This window comes from Geotrypetes seraphini, chromosome 7 (assembly GCF_902459505.1).
Source record: "Geotrypetes seraphini chromosome 7, aGeoSer1.1, whole genome shotgun sequence".
Lineage (NCBI taxonomy): Eukaryota > Metazoa > Chordata > Amphibia > Gymnophiona > Dermophiidae > Geotrypetes > Geotrypetes seraphini.
In genome coordinates this window covers 179,841,695-179,858,865 of record NC_047090.1, presented here as the reverse complement: position 1 = coordinate 179,858,865, position 17,171 = coordinate 179,841,695, and the positions used below count along the sequence as shown (strand labels likewise).

The window sequence follows — 17,171 nt, the reverse complement described above, 5'->3', positions numbered from 1 at the left end:
TGTAAGGGAGCCGGGTGAACATACAAATAATCCGTGAAGGGAAAGGGAGCCAGAGCCGTCAAGAGCACACATCATGTTAGCCACGGACCTACAGTGTAAGGGAGCTGGGTGAACGTAGAAATAACCCATGAAGAGAAAGGGAGCCAGAACCGGCAAGACCGCACATTACCTTAGCCACGGACCTACGGATCAGGGATTACAGATCACGCAAGTCTGATTGCGCATGCGCGGCTAGCGTTTTATTATATAGGATTATATCCAAAGGATGGCTCTTGTGTGCAAGGGAACTAGACCCATCACGGTCCATGTTTCAGAGAAACACTCCTTCTGAGTGTCTGTAAATGCTCCCGGGTCCGGTCCCCTTGCACACGAGAGCCATCCTTTGGAAATAATTTTATTGTATTTTTAATAAAGTTCCTGCAACTTGTACATTTTCCTCTGCAGTTTCTTTTTGTTTTGTTTTACCTGTTCACTGCAGATCTGTTGGATCTCTTTGTTATTTCTTCACTTAGACATACAAGTAATGCTTCAGTTTGTTCAAATGCCATTTTATAATGCACCAAGAAAACACTAGCAATATATGGTAAACAGAGGATATGTGACAAAGGAGCAGCCAGCAGAGCTTCCTTTAGACATCTTTACAGAAGAGAAATAATATCAGTCAGAAATGTTTATCACAATTATTGCAGTATATCAGCAGAAAATATTGTGTTACATATTTGATGGAATTATATTTAATTTAGAATTTAAAAGTTGTACTGACTAGACAATCCTTTCCCAACTCTGCCACTCTATACTGCTGTTTTTTAGAGTTTTATTTTGCATAAACAAATATGCCAGCAATAACCTTAGGCCTCTGTATTTTCCACTCTTAAATCTCTGTTGCCCTGTGGCTTGCAAGAAAGCACTAAATTATACAGAAAGATCTATATATATGTCTGTGAATTCTATGTTTTAATGTTGCCTAATTTATCTTTTTCTTAATTGTTTAGAATTTCTTCCTCTAACAATTTGAAATCACCTTCTCCTATAATGAAAAAGATCAAAACTGAGTAGGTATCTTTTTTTTTTACATTTTTTGACAACTAGGTGAAATATGAGAATTGTTAATTTAGTGTAGCCTCTTATTTTTTATCATAATATATTTGTCCTTAAACTAAAAAAAAAAGAACCTTTTGTTGCCAATTAGAATTGAATTTTCAGAGGTACTTGGGACAACCGACACATGGTAGAAAAAGATTTAGGGCCCGATTCACTAACCTGCCCGATCGTGACCGATCAATTCAGGAAGGAAGACTATTCAAATGGGGGTGATCGGAGGCACGCCCCATCCGAGGACACGGATCGCTAGGTAGCGATCCCCACGCAGGTGCAGACCATCTCTTTGCCTGTCTATGGTCTGTGCATGCTCTCTCCGCGTAAGGAAGACACTTTTGCAGAAGGGAGAGAGGCAGGCAGGGAGGGGGGCAATCATCCAGAACTTGTGAATCCTGCTAGGCCTTTACCGCGCCCACCTGCACTGTCAGACTTAGTAAAAGAGCAGGGGGAAAGCATGATTATGTACAAAGGAACACAGACAAAAATGTATCTTGAAGGAGGTTATAGCATGACCAGGGGCATAGCTGCCAATGAGCGAGCCTGTCAAAAAGCCCAGTGCTGCCCAGTGTTGGTTCACACTTCCTTGTGCACTTTCCCTTCAGTGTCTGGTATCCCACCCCCACCTGCACAGATCACCAATGAATACTTGGATTGTTTTCTAGCAGGTTGGATATTATTTTGAAGGTTTGACCCTGTAGGCCCCTCTCCAAAATCACAGAAGGGGTTTTGATGATTTATTTGTTACTGCTGCATTATATCGATGTAACTAATATGTTGTATGAGGATGCACCTTGTATATATATGGTTTTTTTGTACACTGCTTAATATTTATATCAATAGCAGTAAATCAAGAAAAATAAATCCAATCCAGAAGCAATGCTAAGAACAAGGTCTGTCATCTGCCATGTAACTTTCTGTGACCAGACATCAAAGGGGACAGGCCGTGGCAATGGAAAGGCCCTGGTAGAGCCAGCCTGTTCTCAAGAGAGAGAGAGAAATCTGAACCAAAAAGAGATGGAAGAGAGGAGAATAGATGCTGGATCTCATGAGGATGGGGGGGGAGGCAGATGGAAAAGAAAAAGAGACCCAGACCAAAAAAGACAGGGGAGAAGCACTGGATCAATGGAGAAACAGAGAGAGATGCCAGACCACAGGGGGGAAGTGGAAGAGAAGGGGAAATGCAGGACCTAGAAGGGAGTACATGGGTAGTAGGAGGGAGAAAAAAGCTGGCCCTGGTGTAGGGAGTGCAGGAGGAAAGGAAGAGACGAGAAAGAAACTGAGGCACAGAGAAGCGATGCTGGGCATGGCAAGAGTATAGAGTCAGAGACACATAGGAGGAGAAGAAATTCTGTATAGGATGTTTAAGGTATGCAGAGGGAAGATGGCTAGTTGACACAGAGAAAGAAGAAATGTGAAAAGAACAGGGGACCTGGAAAGAGAGTTAAGAAAAATGCAGTAGAGGGATGCTGGGACCAAAGCAGTGCTCAGAAAACAATGGTAATTTTTTGTGTGTTAACTATAATTAATCAGTAGTTTACCAAGAACTGCTACTGTATGTTCAAATAGTCAGAATCAGTAGTGAAACAGCTATGACAAAAGACCTCTGTAAATGACGACATATCAAAAATTGTGGAGAAAGATACCTCAGAAATTATTACACCCCATATATCCAGCCCAACATGTCTTGTATTGGGGCTAAGCATAGTCATCAGTCTCAGAAAAAAAACTCCTATCTTTCAACAATATCAAGTCTTCAAAGTTCTCAAATTACTCATAAAAACTCGTTAGTGTCACTATACAGCAGGGTACTTATCTTCATAGTTGTAATAGAGTCACAAAACCGAACACTGGTTCCAAAATGATCCAACACTGATTCCAATGAAGTCTTCACAAGAAGAAACAATTTCACCAGGCCTGACAGCAGCTCTGTTTCGCGTGCTAAGATATATCAAGGGCACTGGCCATAATTTTCTCTCAAACATAATAGCAACCAACAAACAGACCTAAAGTGCCCCACTTGTGACTCACTGGTACTGATCAGCTTTGGGAAATGTATATCTCTGATCTCTTGTATTTCAATGTCTATTCCTATGACAGGTTTTCTGTATGGTCTGGAGTGTGTCTTCTTTTTGGAGCATTTATTTATTGGATCTCTGAAGAAGTTTCTCCTCTCCCCTACCTCCTCTCAGGGACCATTCAGTCTTAGCTATGCCAATAAATGAGACTACCTCTTTGGAAATGGTGGTGCTATTATTGGAGCCCATCAAGTCACAAGCATCCCACTAACCTACCAGAGATGGTCTAAGTGGGTAGGGGGAAGATCAGCTGCCTCTTGGGACAGGGAGTGAAAAGGGGCATAGTGCATATGGAACTTTGTATCTGGAGGAGGGGTATTTTGGGGGGAGGTCAGGTTGGGAGGTAGTAATCATAGAGGGGGGAAATCAGGAGAGGCTGATCTTGTTGGGGGGGGGTATTAGATCAAGACAGAATAATTACATTGAGGAGGGGTTGGATCAGGAAGACCTGGGTATTGCTATTGGGGATTGGGAGTTGCTAGGTGAGGTGGGTGGGGTGAGTAGTGCCGGCATGCACATGCCTTAGCCCATAACATAGAGATAACATAATATGAGCTGAAGCGTGTAATGTGCTGCCCATGTAGTCAGGCCACACCCCCTGCATATACTATACAGCAGGGCTGCCTAAGTCCAGTCCTCAAGATCTACTGGCAGGCCAGGTTTTAAGGATATCAACAATGAATATGCATGAGAGAGATTTGCCTGCACTGCTTTCTTGGTATGCAAATCTCTTATGCATGTTCATTGTGGATACCCTGAAAACCTGGCCTGCCAGTAGATCTCGAGGACTGGACTTGGGCAGCACTGCTATACAAGCTTTGTACTTTATGTTCAGTTTTGCAAAAACGTACCACCTTCTAGTAAACATGCCCCTTAGTTTGTACACGAGGCACTGGGTCACAAGCAACATCATTGGAATTTGAATCTAACTTCCCTGGTTTTCAGACTAATGCTCTTTTTAGAGTTATGTTGGCATTTTCAGCATTCAGTCTTGAATGCATAGCCTAACTGAAAATCTACATAAACTTTTATCAATAATTTATCCATATGGCTTTGTGTTTTCTGCCCTGCACTGTTTATCTCATTGTATATTCGAATAGTCCTAGCTTCTAGGGGTGATCTTACACGGCACCCTTAATAGAGAGGGGCTAGCATTTTCCTTCTTACTTCCGTATTGGATTAGTGGTTGTGCTGTGGAATCTGTTGCATGGGACTGAGCACTATGAACCCGATTCTGCTGCTCTTCTGCAAACCTGCAATTTATTAGTATTTCAAGAGTAGGGTTTCTAACAAGTTTCTCTACCACAGAACTGATGGTACTCATTTTACATACAAGAACAGGTCAGGTTCATTGCTGAATGTGATACAGTTATCCATGTGACTCCTCCTTAATACCATTGATTTTGTTTTCCCATAGCACGCAGGTTGAATGAAGTAGTTCCCAATTGTGAATTGTGGTGTTAGTATAGTTATTGCTCAGGCTTCATGCTCCTCAGAGGCTGGAATGTTGCTGGCTTAGTAGTTAGAGCTACAGCCTCAGCACCCTGTCGTGGGTTCAAACCCCACACTGCTCCTTGTGACACTAGGCAAGCCATTTAAACCTCCACTGCCCCAGGTGGACTGTGAATCTGCCAGGACAGATAGGAAAAATGCTTGAGTACCTGATTGTAAACAGCTTAATACACCTTGTCCAAGCAGTACGTACTTATATCAAATCCCAATCCCTTTCCCTTTCTTGGTCAGCCAAAATGCACTGTTAAAGAGAGTTTTTCTTTCACTATCTGTTCACCTGGCAGGTAGCACATGGCGCAGATACACAGGAATAAACAGGGGGGAAAACTGGGAAGATAAAAAGGAAACCTGACTGGAGAGCAAATAATTGAGATTAGCTTTTCTGTTGTCCCCCTACAGAGAAGAGGAGCTGCTGTATCTGGAGTTTATTGCACAGATCACCAACGAAATCCTGACTCTTGGATTGTTTTCTAGCAGGTTGGATATTATTTTGAAGGTTTTAGTATCTTATTGCAACTTAGAAATTCCAATTAAAATTTTGCAAATCATATTTACTTTTAAATTTAAATTTGGCATTTATATTCTAACATTTATCTGATAGATCACATAATGCAAAATAAACCGTAGTGCTACTGCTGACTGATTACACCTATATAGTGGCACTCTGGCAAAATTTTATTTGTTTTGCTTTATATATTGTTTTTGCAGTGATAGATCAAGGCAAGTTGCCTTAAAGTAGTACAACAAAAATTCCCTGCTCTCAGAGCACTTACAATCTAAAGGGTCCTTTTACAAAGCTGCAGCAAAACATGGCCGTAGCTCACCCATGCGCTAATGCCAGTTTTACCACAGCTGTAAAATGTCTTGATTTTTAAAAAAAATTTTGTATTAATGGCCATGTGCTAATAGCTAATATCATGTAGCCATTAAAAAAATTGCCACTTGAGCACTTACCAAACACCCATCTTGTAGACGGTAAAAGCTCACATAGTAATCCTGCACTAATGTGGATGGTCTGTTTAGCGCAAGAACACCCAATGTCTACCACCAACATGGCCTATCTTGAAGAAAATACAAATAATATTTAGCCCCTGAGTCACCACAGGACATCTGAGCATTCCATTTTAAGTTTCAAGTTTATTTAAAATTTGATGGATCGCTTAATCTTAATACAAAGTGATGAGCAGAGCTAAAAGCAATAAAAATTGCAAAATTCGGGGAAACAATACAAATGACATAGACAAAACGCACAGTACGAACAGAGCCAGGAGGGAGGAAAGGGGAGAAATACAGTAGTTAATAGGAAATGAGACAACCGAGGGAAATAACAAAAGGAAGGGTTAAATAAAAATAAAATAATAATTTTTTAAAAAAACATATTAAAAAAAAAACTTTTATTGATTATGACAGGAGTTGCCATGCAACATATTACTAACAATTGGAAAGATCATAGCAGACTTAACTTTAATTTTTGGTGGAATTCGCTATGTCATTTATATAAAATGGAACGTTCAATAGTGGTACAAAAAGGAAATTATAAAAGTTTTATTAAAATAAGGGAGCCATTAACATTGTTTTGTAATGAATAAACACCATTTTTCATTTGAAGATACACCATGTAAGGAAGGGAGGGGGGAGGGGTTGTTTGGATAAAATGTTGAAATTTAATAATAGGGATGGAGGGAGGGTAGGGTAAGGATTTCTTTTAAGTTAATAGAGGATAATGATAAGTTTTTCAAGTGTTTAACTAAGTGTTGTTTCTTATAATTCTTGTACACTTTATGAGAGGGTAAAACGAATTAAGCAAAATAGTGTTGGGAGGGAGGGTGGGTTATGGGTTTATATATATATATATACAATTGTTATTGTCTTGATGGATTTATCAAGTGTTGTTTCTGAGACTAAGTATGATTTTTTTTGTACACTTGTTGAATGATTAAAAAGGAATAAAGAATTTAAAAAAACCCCAAAAACTAGTGATTAAAAGAGTAACCTAACTGAAAGGATGTTAGATACACATTTGTGCCTAATATAATTTAATAAAATGACCCATTTGAACCTGTGGCAGTGGAGGTTAAAGTGACGATCTGAAACAAATTTCGGTGAAAGATAAAATAAGGCAAATTACATAGAAACATAAAAAAATGAAGGCAAATAAAAGTCCATATGGCCTGCCTAGTGTGCCTAACCATGCCATCTACTATCCCTTCCTTTCCCAAGCCTTTTTGAATTCAGATACACTTTTTGTCTCCACCGGGAGGCTGTTCCAAACATTCACCACTCTTTCCATGAAAAAGTATTTTCTAAGGTGACATCTGAATCTATCTTCTTTCATCTTCATCCTCCGCCCCCTCATTCCAGAATTTCCTTTAAATTGAATTGAAATTTGTGAAGGGGGCCACAAGCTACATGGTGGACTATTGACTTTTGACTTTATTGGGGGGGGGAGTGGAGGGGGTTTGGTTTGTGCACATGTAAGAGTACTCGGTTTGCTTTGCTGTGTGATTTTTCTTTGCGCTTTATTGAAAATCTTAATAAATATATTAATTAAATTGAATTGAAAAATTCAAAAACTAAAGAGAAGTAAATTTCTGAATCAAATAGCATACACCCCAGAATACTAAAAGAACTCAAAAATGAAATTGTAGACCAGGGGTGTCAAAGTACCTCCTCGAGGGCCGCAATCCAGTCGGGTTTTCAGGATTTCCCCAATGAATATGCATGAGATCTATTTGCATACACTGCTTTCATTGTACATTATTTAATAGGCAAAAAAATTGTTTAGATATATGCAAATATGCCATGGACTTGCCACAGAAACTTTGCTAAAACATTTTCTAACTCTTGCTGCAGAAGCTATCTCTGAGTTGCTGCAGAGAACTTGAGTGCATTTGTTATAGTAGTATTTACAGCACATTAATGTCAGATTGTTAATAAAATGTATTTTGTCTGATTTCAAGTCTAATTTTGCACTAAGAATTGATGCATTTCTGCTTTTACCACCAGTGTTTTAGCACGAGTATTTGAGCGTCATATAGAAGATAACAAACACCGTTTGGATGAGGTTTGTCCATTTTACACAATTACCAAAGTTTTGAAAAAATGCCAGAAGATCTTAGCACTATCAGCAAAACCTTTATTTTTTTTTTCCTGGGTAACAAGTGTTCTTTCTTGTTTGCCTATGCTACAAAAGTATAGAAAATGGTTATCATTCCTCTCAAACTTTGCTTTTGTGACCAGGACATTGATATTTTGAAATTTACCCTTTTTTGCTAATTTTGGCTATAGGACTTAATAAAAGAGCCCCTTAGAGTAACTTCAAGAATTTCCTAGAACTTTCCATCAATATAATCTATATAATAAAACCGTAGGCGGCGCATGCGCAGTCTTATCAGCGTGCTTCCATGATCCGTATGTCCGTGGCCGCCAAGACTGCAGCATGCCCCGCGCTTACTACGGCCCCACGCGGCACTTCACTCCATTTTCGCCAGAGCGGTTTGCCCAGATAGGGGAAGCTGAAAAGATCACTCCCGCCTCTGCTCGACTTCCTGTTCACAAACCCCCCCCCCCAAACAACCGCATAGGAAAAACTCACTCCCTGCTCTCCTGCCACGGCGTTTGCTTCCTCTACTCGGCATGGCGCTTTACCCGGCAGACATTTAATAAAAGGTTGCCTCCCCCTGCCGCTCTGAATACCTGACCGCCTAACTTTAAACCCGCGGCTGCAGCTGCTTTGAAGACCTGGCCTGGCCGCCTAACTTTAAAACCACGAGCTAAACAGGTATGTAGTTCTTCCTTTCACCTGAACTCGCCTGCTCCCAGTGGGCCAAGAGAGAGGGGGGAGTGGCTGCCGTGGTGATCTGGCCGACTCCCTGGTGACAGGAGCCGCGGCGGCACCTTTAAAGTGAAAAAATAACTGTGGCAAGGGAGCCGGCCAACTGGCAGTTCAAGTTGGAGCTTCAGTCTGGCCTGCTCCCTGCCGTATTGTATTTTTTAGTTGAAAGAAGCGGCGGTGGCTCCTCTCACGATCCCCGCCTGGGTCAGACTTCCGACGCAGGTGGGGATCATGAGAGGAGCCACCGCCGCGTCTTTCAAATAAAAAAATACAATATGGCAAGGCGGGCAGGGAGCAGGCCAGACCAAAGCTCCAACTTGAACTGCCAGTTGGCCGGCTCCCTTGCCACAGTTATTTTTTCACTTTAAAGGTGCCGCCGCGGCTCCTGTCACCAGGGAGTCGGCCAGATCACCACGGCAGCCACTCCCCCCTCTCTCTTGGCCCACTGGGAGCAGGCGAGTGAAGCCCGGTACTTCCGGGTAGCTAAGGGGCGGAGCGCGGCGTGTGCTCAGGGTCCGGGTGGAGAAGCCGGTGCTACAGCCGCTTGCACACATTAGCACTGGCTAACGCAACCCGGGTAAGGGAGGTCAAGTTTGGGAGGATCGCTCAGACTTGGGACTGGCGTTCACCTTCGGATGGAACAGTAACCTGCTCCAGGGGAGCCGGACGACACCCACATGTAACAGATCAGCACTACCCCCGATTTCCCGAACCCCCACCTCCCCCCAAGCAACAACAAAAACTACTCCCGATGCCTGCGGCTGTGACCCCCCCACCCCAAGTAAACTCCCCTGGAGCAAGATCGGATGCCCGGAAAAGGGGGGAGGGATAGATCACTCCCAACCGTTCGAGGAGAACTGAGGGCTGGAAGAGTAGGTATGAGAAGGGGGTTGGGTTTGGGGGCTATAAAGGAATATGTGAGAGAAGGGAGCTGGGGATGAAAAAAGGATGAGATGGGAGAAGGGGGGCTACAAAAGGGGGCATGTGAGAGAAAGGGGCTGAAGACAGGAGCTGGAAGAATAAGTGAAGGGGGAATGAAGAGGGAGTTCTATGGAGGTGAAGGACAGAGAAAGGGGACAGATTTTTAAGTTGGTGAAAAAAGGTGGAAATAGGGAGGGTAAAAGGGAGGGTAAAAGGGGAAATGGGAGCCTGAATAGAGGGGGTAAGACATAAGAAGAATAGCCATACTGGATAAGACTAATCTATTCTAGCACCCGTTAATGTAAGGTGATGATGGACAGGGGGGATGTAAAACAAAGGGGCTGCTGCTGGATAAGGTGAGCAGTGGTGGAGGACACAGGGGAGGTAAAAGGAAGGGATAATGGATGGGGAGCAGGCAAGGGGTGGTTGTGGACAGCCAAGGAAACCTCCCCCCCCAAAAAAAAACACAGAAAGCGACTAAGGAGAGAGAAAAATAAATAAAGACAGACACACACACACATATATTCTAGCACCCGTTAATGTAACGGGCTATAAGACTAGTATAAATATAAACCCGTAGAAAACTGTTGTATTGCTCTTCTTATCTGGGTTATTCCCGCACAGTCTACCATGCTTTACTATGAAAGGAAAGGCGCTTTCATAATTGTAATTCCACAATGATCCTTGGAGTCACAGTCAACATTTCTTTATCATTATCAAGGGTAGTTTCTTCATGTTTTCTTACACTCTGCCAATTAACATAGAAACATAGAATATGACGGCAGAAAAGGGCCACAGCCCATCAAGTCTGCCCATGCTAATGACCCACCCTCAAAACTTCACCCCGCTAGAGATCCCAAATGCATATCCCATTTCTTTTTAAAATCTAGCACGCTGCCGGCCTTAATCACCTGTAGTGGAAGTTCATTCCAATGATCAACCACCCTTTCGGTGAAGAAATACTGAACCGACTCAATTCTCCGCACATCTTTTTGATAATGTGGTCTCCAGAATTGAACACAATATTCCAGATGAGGTCTCACCATGGATCTGTATAAGGACATTATGACTTCAGGCCTCCGGCTGACGAAACCTCTACAGATGCATCCTACCATTTGTCTAGCCTTGGATGCAGCTTTCTCCACCTGATTGGCAGTTTTCATGTCTTCACTAATGATCACTCCCAAATCACGTTCTGCCTTAGTTCTAGCTAAGGTCTCACCATTTAGAGCAGTGGTCTCAAACTCAAACCTTTTGCAGGGCCACATTTTGGATTTGTAGGTACTTGGAGGACCGCAGAAAAAATAGTCAATGTCTTATTAAAGAAATGACAACTTTGCATGAGGTAAAACTCTTTATAGTTTATAAATCTTTCCTTTTGGCCAAGTCTTTATAATAATATTGTAATTTATAGCTAAAGAGACATATGATCAAGAAACTGTTTTATTTTACTTTTGTGATTATGATAAACATACCGAGGGCCTCAAAATAGTACCTGGCGGGCCGCATGTGGCCCCCGGGCCGCAAGTTTGAGACCACTGATTTAGAGTGTAAGTTCTGCACGGGTTTCTGCTGCCAAGGTGCATGACCTTATATTTTTTAGCATTGAAGCCTAGCTGCCAAGTCGAGGACCAATGTGCCAATAAGAGTAGGTCCTGCTCCATACTGCTGGGCAAAGCACTGTTACCTGCTAAGTTACAAAGTTTGGCGTCGTCGGCGAATAATGTTATTTTACCTTGAAGCCCCTGAGTCAGGTCTCTTATGTATATGTTGAAAAGGATCGGTCCCAAGACCGAGCCCTGTGGCATTCCACTGGTCACCTCTGATGTATTGGAGGGGGTACCGTTAACCACTAGCCCATCGACGTCATCTTGCTCAACAATCTGCGGTGCGGGACGCTATCAAAAGCTTTGCTGAAGTCCAATTATACGATGTCCAAAGACTCCCCCTATATCCAGTTTCCTTGTTACCCAGTCAAAGAAGCTGATTATATTGGATTGGCAGGACCTTCCCTTTGTAAATCCATGCTGGTGGGGATCCTGTAGATTCTCCTCGATCAGGATCGTATCTAATTTGTGTTTAATAAGTCTTTCTATGAGTTTACTCACTATTGAGGTGAGACTCACCGGCCTGTAATTCGCAGCCTCCGTCCTGCAACCCTTTTTGTGCAGTGGAATGACGTTAGCCGTTTTCCAGTCCAAGGGGACTTTTCCGGTACTCAGGGAAAGATTGAAGAGCGCGGATAGCGGTTCCGCCAGGACATCACACAACTCCCTAAGAATCCTGGGGTGTAGATTGTCCGGTCCCATGGCTTTGTTCACCTTGAGTCTTGATAGTTCACAGTAGACGCTGCTGGGTGTAAACTCAAAATTTTGAAACGGGTCTTCCGAGGTTTGCGAGCACTGCCCAAAAAATCTGGAAGGTAAGTCAATTTTGTTTTTCACTAGGATGGTGGAATTTTCTGCTATAAAATTTCCTAGAATGTTTAATTTTTTTAAACATTTAAATTTTAAAATTTTCAATAGTTAAAAATAAACATGAAATATGTTAGGAAAATCTCATACACAATAGTCATAGGTGAAATAAATTTGTTTTAATTACAACAGTTTCATTTTGTTCTTCTGTAGGATGGCATAGAGGGGAAAAGAGCCATGAAGTTTGCTATCCCAGGAATTTGGCAGGATCTCACTGACCACTGTGACTGCTACTTCTGCATGGTGGATCCTTCCAAATGTCAAACTGGCATCTGCAATCACATATCCAGACATTCCTTCATCCCATCATCCCAGTTCTATGTTGCCCTCAGTTTCTCATACCCACTCCACAGAGAGAGAGAGAGCAAGCAAGCAGCTGTCTTCAGAAGAGAGCAGCAAGTCAGAGAGTGAGGGAGATGATGTAGATCCTGTTGACAATATCAGTGGTGCAGCTGATGAGAGAAACCCATACTATCCAGACCAAAAAGCTTTTAACATTTATTCTCAAGCAGTGGAACTTGTTGGATGAAAGTGTGCAAGTTACAGATCAGAGGAAGTGTCACCAAGCTTTTTCCACCTTCTATACCCATCAAGATGGGCTTTGCTTCCACTATAATTTGACTAGTCTGTTTGAGGCAATTGGAATCACCTGTAACCTGAAAGAGTGACATCTCTTCATTGACAGCTCATTCAGGAACATCAAAGCCATGCTGCTCCATAAAGGGAACAACAGAAACATCTCTTCCACTGGTTCACTCTGCACCTCAGAGGATTACAACAGTATCAAGACCTTACTAGGCACCTTGAAGTATGATGAGTATAGCTGGGAGGTCCTCGGAGACTTCAAAATGGTGGCATTCCTAATGGGTCTCCAAGCTGGTTTTCCCAAATTTCCCTGCTATCTCTGCCTTTGGGACAGCAGGGACAAAAAGGCGCACAACCAAAGGCAAAACTGGCCACAGTGGACCTAGTTCTCTATGGGGAGAACCAATGTCAAATGGGAACCATTGATGGACCCCTCGGGAAGTATAGTTGCCCCCATTGCATATCCATTTAGGCCTAATGAAACAATTTGTTAGAGCTCTAGATAAGGAGTTGGCAGCCTTCAAGTAACTTCAAGACATCTTCCTTAATCTGTCTGAGACAAAGATTAAAGCTGGTGTCTTCATCGGATCACAGATAATGAAGATCCTACAAGGAATTTCCCAAGAAGCTAACTAGGAAGGAGGAAGTGGCTGGGAACAGCTTTGTTGCAGTGGTTCGGGGCTTCCTGGGCAATCACAAGGCCAAAAATTATGAGGGGTTGGTTGAGAATCAGGTGAAGAATTAAAATAAAATGGGCTGTAGGAGGTCTCTCAAAGTCCATGTCTTAGATGCTCATCTTGAGACATTCAAGGAGAACATGCGCTTCTACCAAGATATTCTGGACTTCAAACGCTGTTACAAGAACAATATGAGATTATGATTGGAGACTACATCTGGGGACTGATTTGTGAAGGTGACTTACAGTATAATCACAAATCTTGAAAAAATGACTCACTTCTAAATCTTCTGTGGTCATCTTTGTATAACTTCAATATAAATACATGTGATTCACATGTTGCATTTTATGACTTTATAAGAATGAAAAGATTAAATTTTGGTGTTTTTCAAATCTTAAATAGGTAAATTGCAGAATTTAACTATCCTGGTCACAAAAGCAAAGTTTTTTTTTTGAAAATAACAGACATTTTATGTACTTTTTAGGCATGAGCAATTAGGAAATTACACTTACTGCCCAGGAACAAAAATTGTGTTACAAGGGCCCTTGTACTAAGCTGTGGTAAAAAGAGGCCTTAGCCATTTTGTGGGTTTTTCCTGTGTGCTAAGACCATTTTTTATCCTGATGGAAAAAGGCCAGTTTTTCCATTTTTTCCTTCAAATGTGGGCATTAACAAAGATTAGTGCATGAACACTTACTGATACCTTTTATGTAGGCAGATGCTCAAGGCTCCCACTTTCTTTCATTTCTTTGTCAGTGGCAGTGCAGCCAGGAGGGAACAGTAAGAAATGCTGGTAACTGAGGGGCAGGAAGCATAAGAGAAGTGCCATTTAGGTGGGAGGGCAGTAGAAGAGAGAGAGAAGTGGCAGTTGCTGCAGGCGGATGGGGGAGAGAAAGGTCAAAAATGTTGCACAACAGGGAGAAGAGAAAAGGGAGAAATGCAGGACACCACAGTGGACAAACACTCATACACCCTTTAAACTAGGTTTAACAGTTCTCCTTTTCAGGATAGACTTATCCTCTACAATAAAACCCTAAGCGCGCATGTGCACTTAGGGTTTTGTGATCCCTGCCACCGTACTGTGTCCAACTGTGCTGAATTTGATTTCCGGCGCGTGGGGCAGCTTGTGACGGCGATTTCAGCAGTGGTTTGACTCCTGCACTGCCGGGACGCCTCTTCTCACCCCCAACCAGTAAACGCAGCAGCCGCGGGGCATTTACTAGGCCAGCACACTTCGATAATGCGAGGTGGGACGGCCTAGCAAAAGCCCCGAGGCTGCCCGGGCTAGCGAATGCTGGACAAGGGGAACAGGGAAAGGAGAAGGCCTACTGCTGGACAGAGGGGGGGAGCAGGGAAGAGGTGATGCTGGATGGGGGGGGTAAAAGGAAGGGAGAAGGGCTGCTGCTGGACAGGGAGAGCAGGGAAGAGGTGCTGCTGGACAGAGGGGGAGGTAAAAGGAAGGGAGAAGGGCAACTGCTGGACAAGGGGGATCAGGCAAAGAGTAGTGGTGGACAGCCGAAGAAAGAGAGAGAAAAAGAAGGAAAGAAAGACAGACAGAAAGCGTCCAAGGAGAGAGAGAGAAAGAAAGAAAGACACACACACACATCTATTCTAGCACCCGTTAATGTAATGGGCTTAAAGACTAGTATTCAAATATATACAGTAGGATTCTGTGATCAAGTTCAGCTGATGCTTCAGTTTGTAGGGTATCTCTTTATTGTACTGTAAGAGTATGTTTTGCGAATGGCCTCCTGTATCATGTTAAGTGTTGAAGTAGTAGGATAAAGCAACTTCATAGAAGAAAGTTATTTTGTGGTTATTGTCTGACAACTATATAAGATATCTATTCATTTAACAGTTAAAGTGCTTAACAGAGCTTTACTTTTTTTTCCCCTCCAGGGTAAAATGCGCCATCTGCTGGATATGCTCAGAGTGGATTTGGGCTATAAAACGGAGGAAAACTCGGGATCAGTCAATGACAACAGTGACACAATGACAACTTTACAGGAGGATGTTTCAAAAACTATGCATCACCTGAGATATCAAACCAAAAATGGAAGAGGGTGTACAGATAGCAGCAGATGTTTATGGACAGAGGATATGCAACTTTCTCAACAGAACAAAACTGTACAGGAGAGTTCTGAAAAGCACAAATATTTAAAGAAAGATCCAAGGGATTTCCTGAGTGACAAGATGGATATTTTTTTAGCAATACATCAGAAGGAAACATCAGAGGTTTCTCAGACACGGGAAATGTACAACAGCATTGAGGAATTTTTGAGGGTAGAACCAAACAGTCCTGCATGGGATAAACCAAAATCTTCACCAGTATACACAGAAACATCAGATATTTCAGTTGCTCTTGGAAAACATGACAACTTTGAAGAATTTCTCCAGAAAGGCCCAAAAGATGTACACATCAATAAAAAAGAGCCTTCGGCACTACAAGAAGAGGCTCCAGATGTGTTGCTTACATTGCCAAAATATGACCACCTTGAGAAATTTCTAATAGAAAACTCAATACCTGAACCCAGTGGCAAAGTAGATTCCTACCCTAGAATGTTCCAGGAGGGATCTCCAGATGTGATAGACTCAATAGGACCAACTTTGAACACTGTCAAACACGACGGTGGCTTTGAAAAGACAGACGAGTCCAATGAACTGTGTGGTCTTGGAGGAAGTTTTGAGGAGATCCTCCAACACTGCAAAGAGAAAGGAGGAGTGGGGCAGAATAATTTAGTGAAGGATTTAATTCCAAACCTTGCAGAGACAAGCAGCGAAGAAAGTGACACGATTGATTGATGGTTTTCTTGTTAAAAATATCTAGAAGTCAATGAACCACAGATAGTAGAGTCTATTGTATCTGACTGACTACAACTTTCCTGGTAAAGATGCATATATTTTAAATCATGCTTGACTGATCCAGGCTGTGATGGGATTTTACAGTTGCTATCGATTAATGAACACTTATATATTGATACATGGTGTGAAAGTACTGCTCATTAAATTTGCTGAAATGGCTGTATTTATAGTGATACTAGAGATCTGGTAGTTTGCTCAATGAAGAGTACGTTCTCTAAATAACTAACTGAATTATGTCTATATAACTGGTGCCATATGCAACCCATCAGAACCTTAATATCATAGTAGGTAACAGCAGATGAGGACTGATTTTGGATTTACATACCTTTCCATCCCCAGTTCAAGGTGAGTTTCAGTTCAGGTACAGTGGGCTCATCTCTGTCCCAAAACACTGGTTCTCAGCCCAAACATCAGATGCTTCCTCCATGCCTGTCCAACCTGCTTGGTTGCTTCTCAGGGGTTTATACGACAAACTGTGTTTCATAGGGGTCTATATGTGCATATTTCTGGCGAGGGAAGGAGAAGCTTCCATTCAGATATTGTGAAGGTTTCATGAAGCATATTGATCAACAAAATCACCGATTTTGGCTTCCTGTTAATTTCCTAATGTTTTTGTTGAAGGTTCCAGTTGCTCAGAGGGTTTATTACTATTGCAGTAAGTAAAGTGAAGGGTTTTAGTAACTCTCAGGGAGAAGGCAGAAATAGTTTGCAGGCAAGGAGGCATATGCATTCTCTCTGCAATGATTGAATAGGCTTGCTTTATTCTCCTTTCCAAACTCGTGCTCAAGCTGAGTTATAGATCAGTAAGGTTTCAGGTTTATTTAAAAATTTGATATACCGCCTTATTAAAATTCAAAGCGGTTTTCCTCGCTTGATAACGGGAGCAGTTATCGCGAGTGTTATGTTAGAGTGATCTATAGGGCCTATTTTACTCAAGTCCAATTACATAAGTTGGGAGGTATTGACTCCCCCCTCTGCCTGAAATGCGGCCGGGATCCCAATACTTTAGCTCATTCCTTTTGGGATTGTTGGACTATACAGGTTTTTTGGAAGTCTATTGTTCTCTATTTCCGAGGCTTATTTTTGAGCCCCATTGTGGGTACCGTGGAACAGTTGGTTCTTGATCTGCCGG

At 42.3% G+C, this 17,171-nt stretch overlaps 1 protein-coding gene across 1 annotated transcript in view; it reads left to right on the top strand.

Annotated features, from left to right (window-relative positions):
• Positions 1-16,212, top strand: part of SPATA7 (spermatogenesis associated 7) — a 97,999-nt gene extending 81,787 nt beyond the window's left edge. The window contains exons 10-13 of the mRNA XM_033953272.1: positions 993-1,052; positions 5,085-5,162; positions 7,692-7,749; positions 15,077-16,212. Of these exons, the coding sequence (XP_033809163.1) occupies positions 993-1,052; positions 5,085-5,162; positions 7,692-7,749; positions 15,077-15,979 (1,099 nt within the window). The 3' untranslated portion in view covers positions 15,980-16,212. The remainder of the gene's footprint in view (positions 1-992; positions 1,053-5,084; positions 5,163-7,691; positions 7,750-15,076) is intronic.
• The last annotated feature ends 959 nt before the right edge of the window (positions 16,213-17,171 follow it).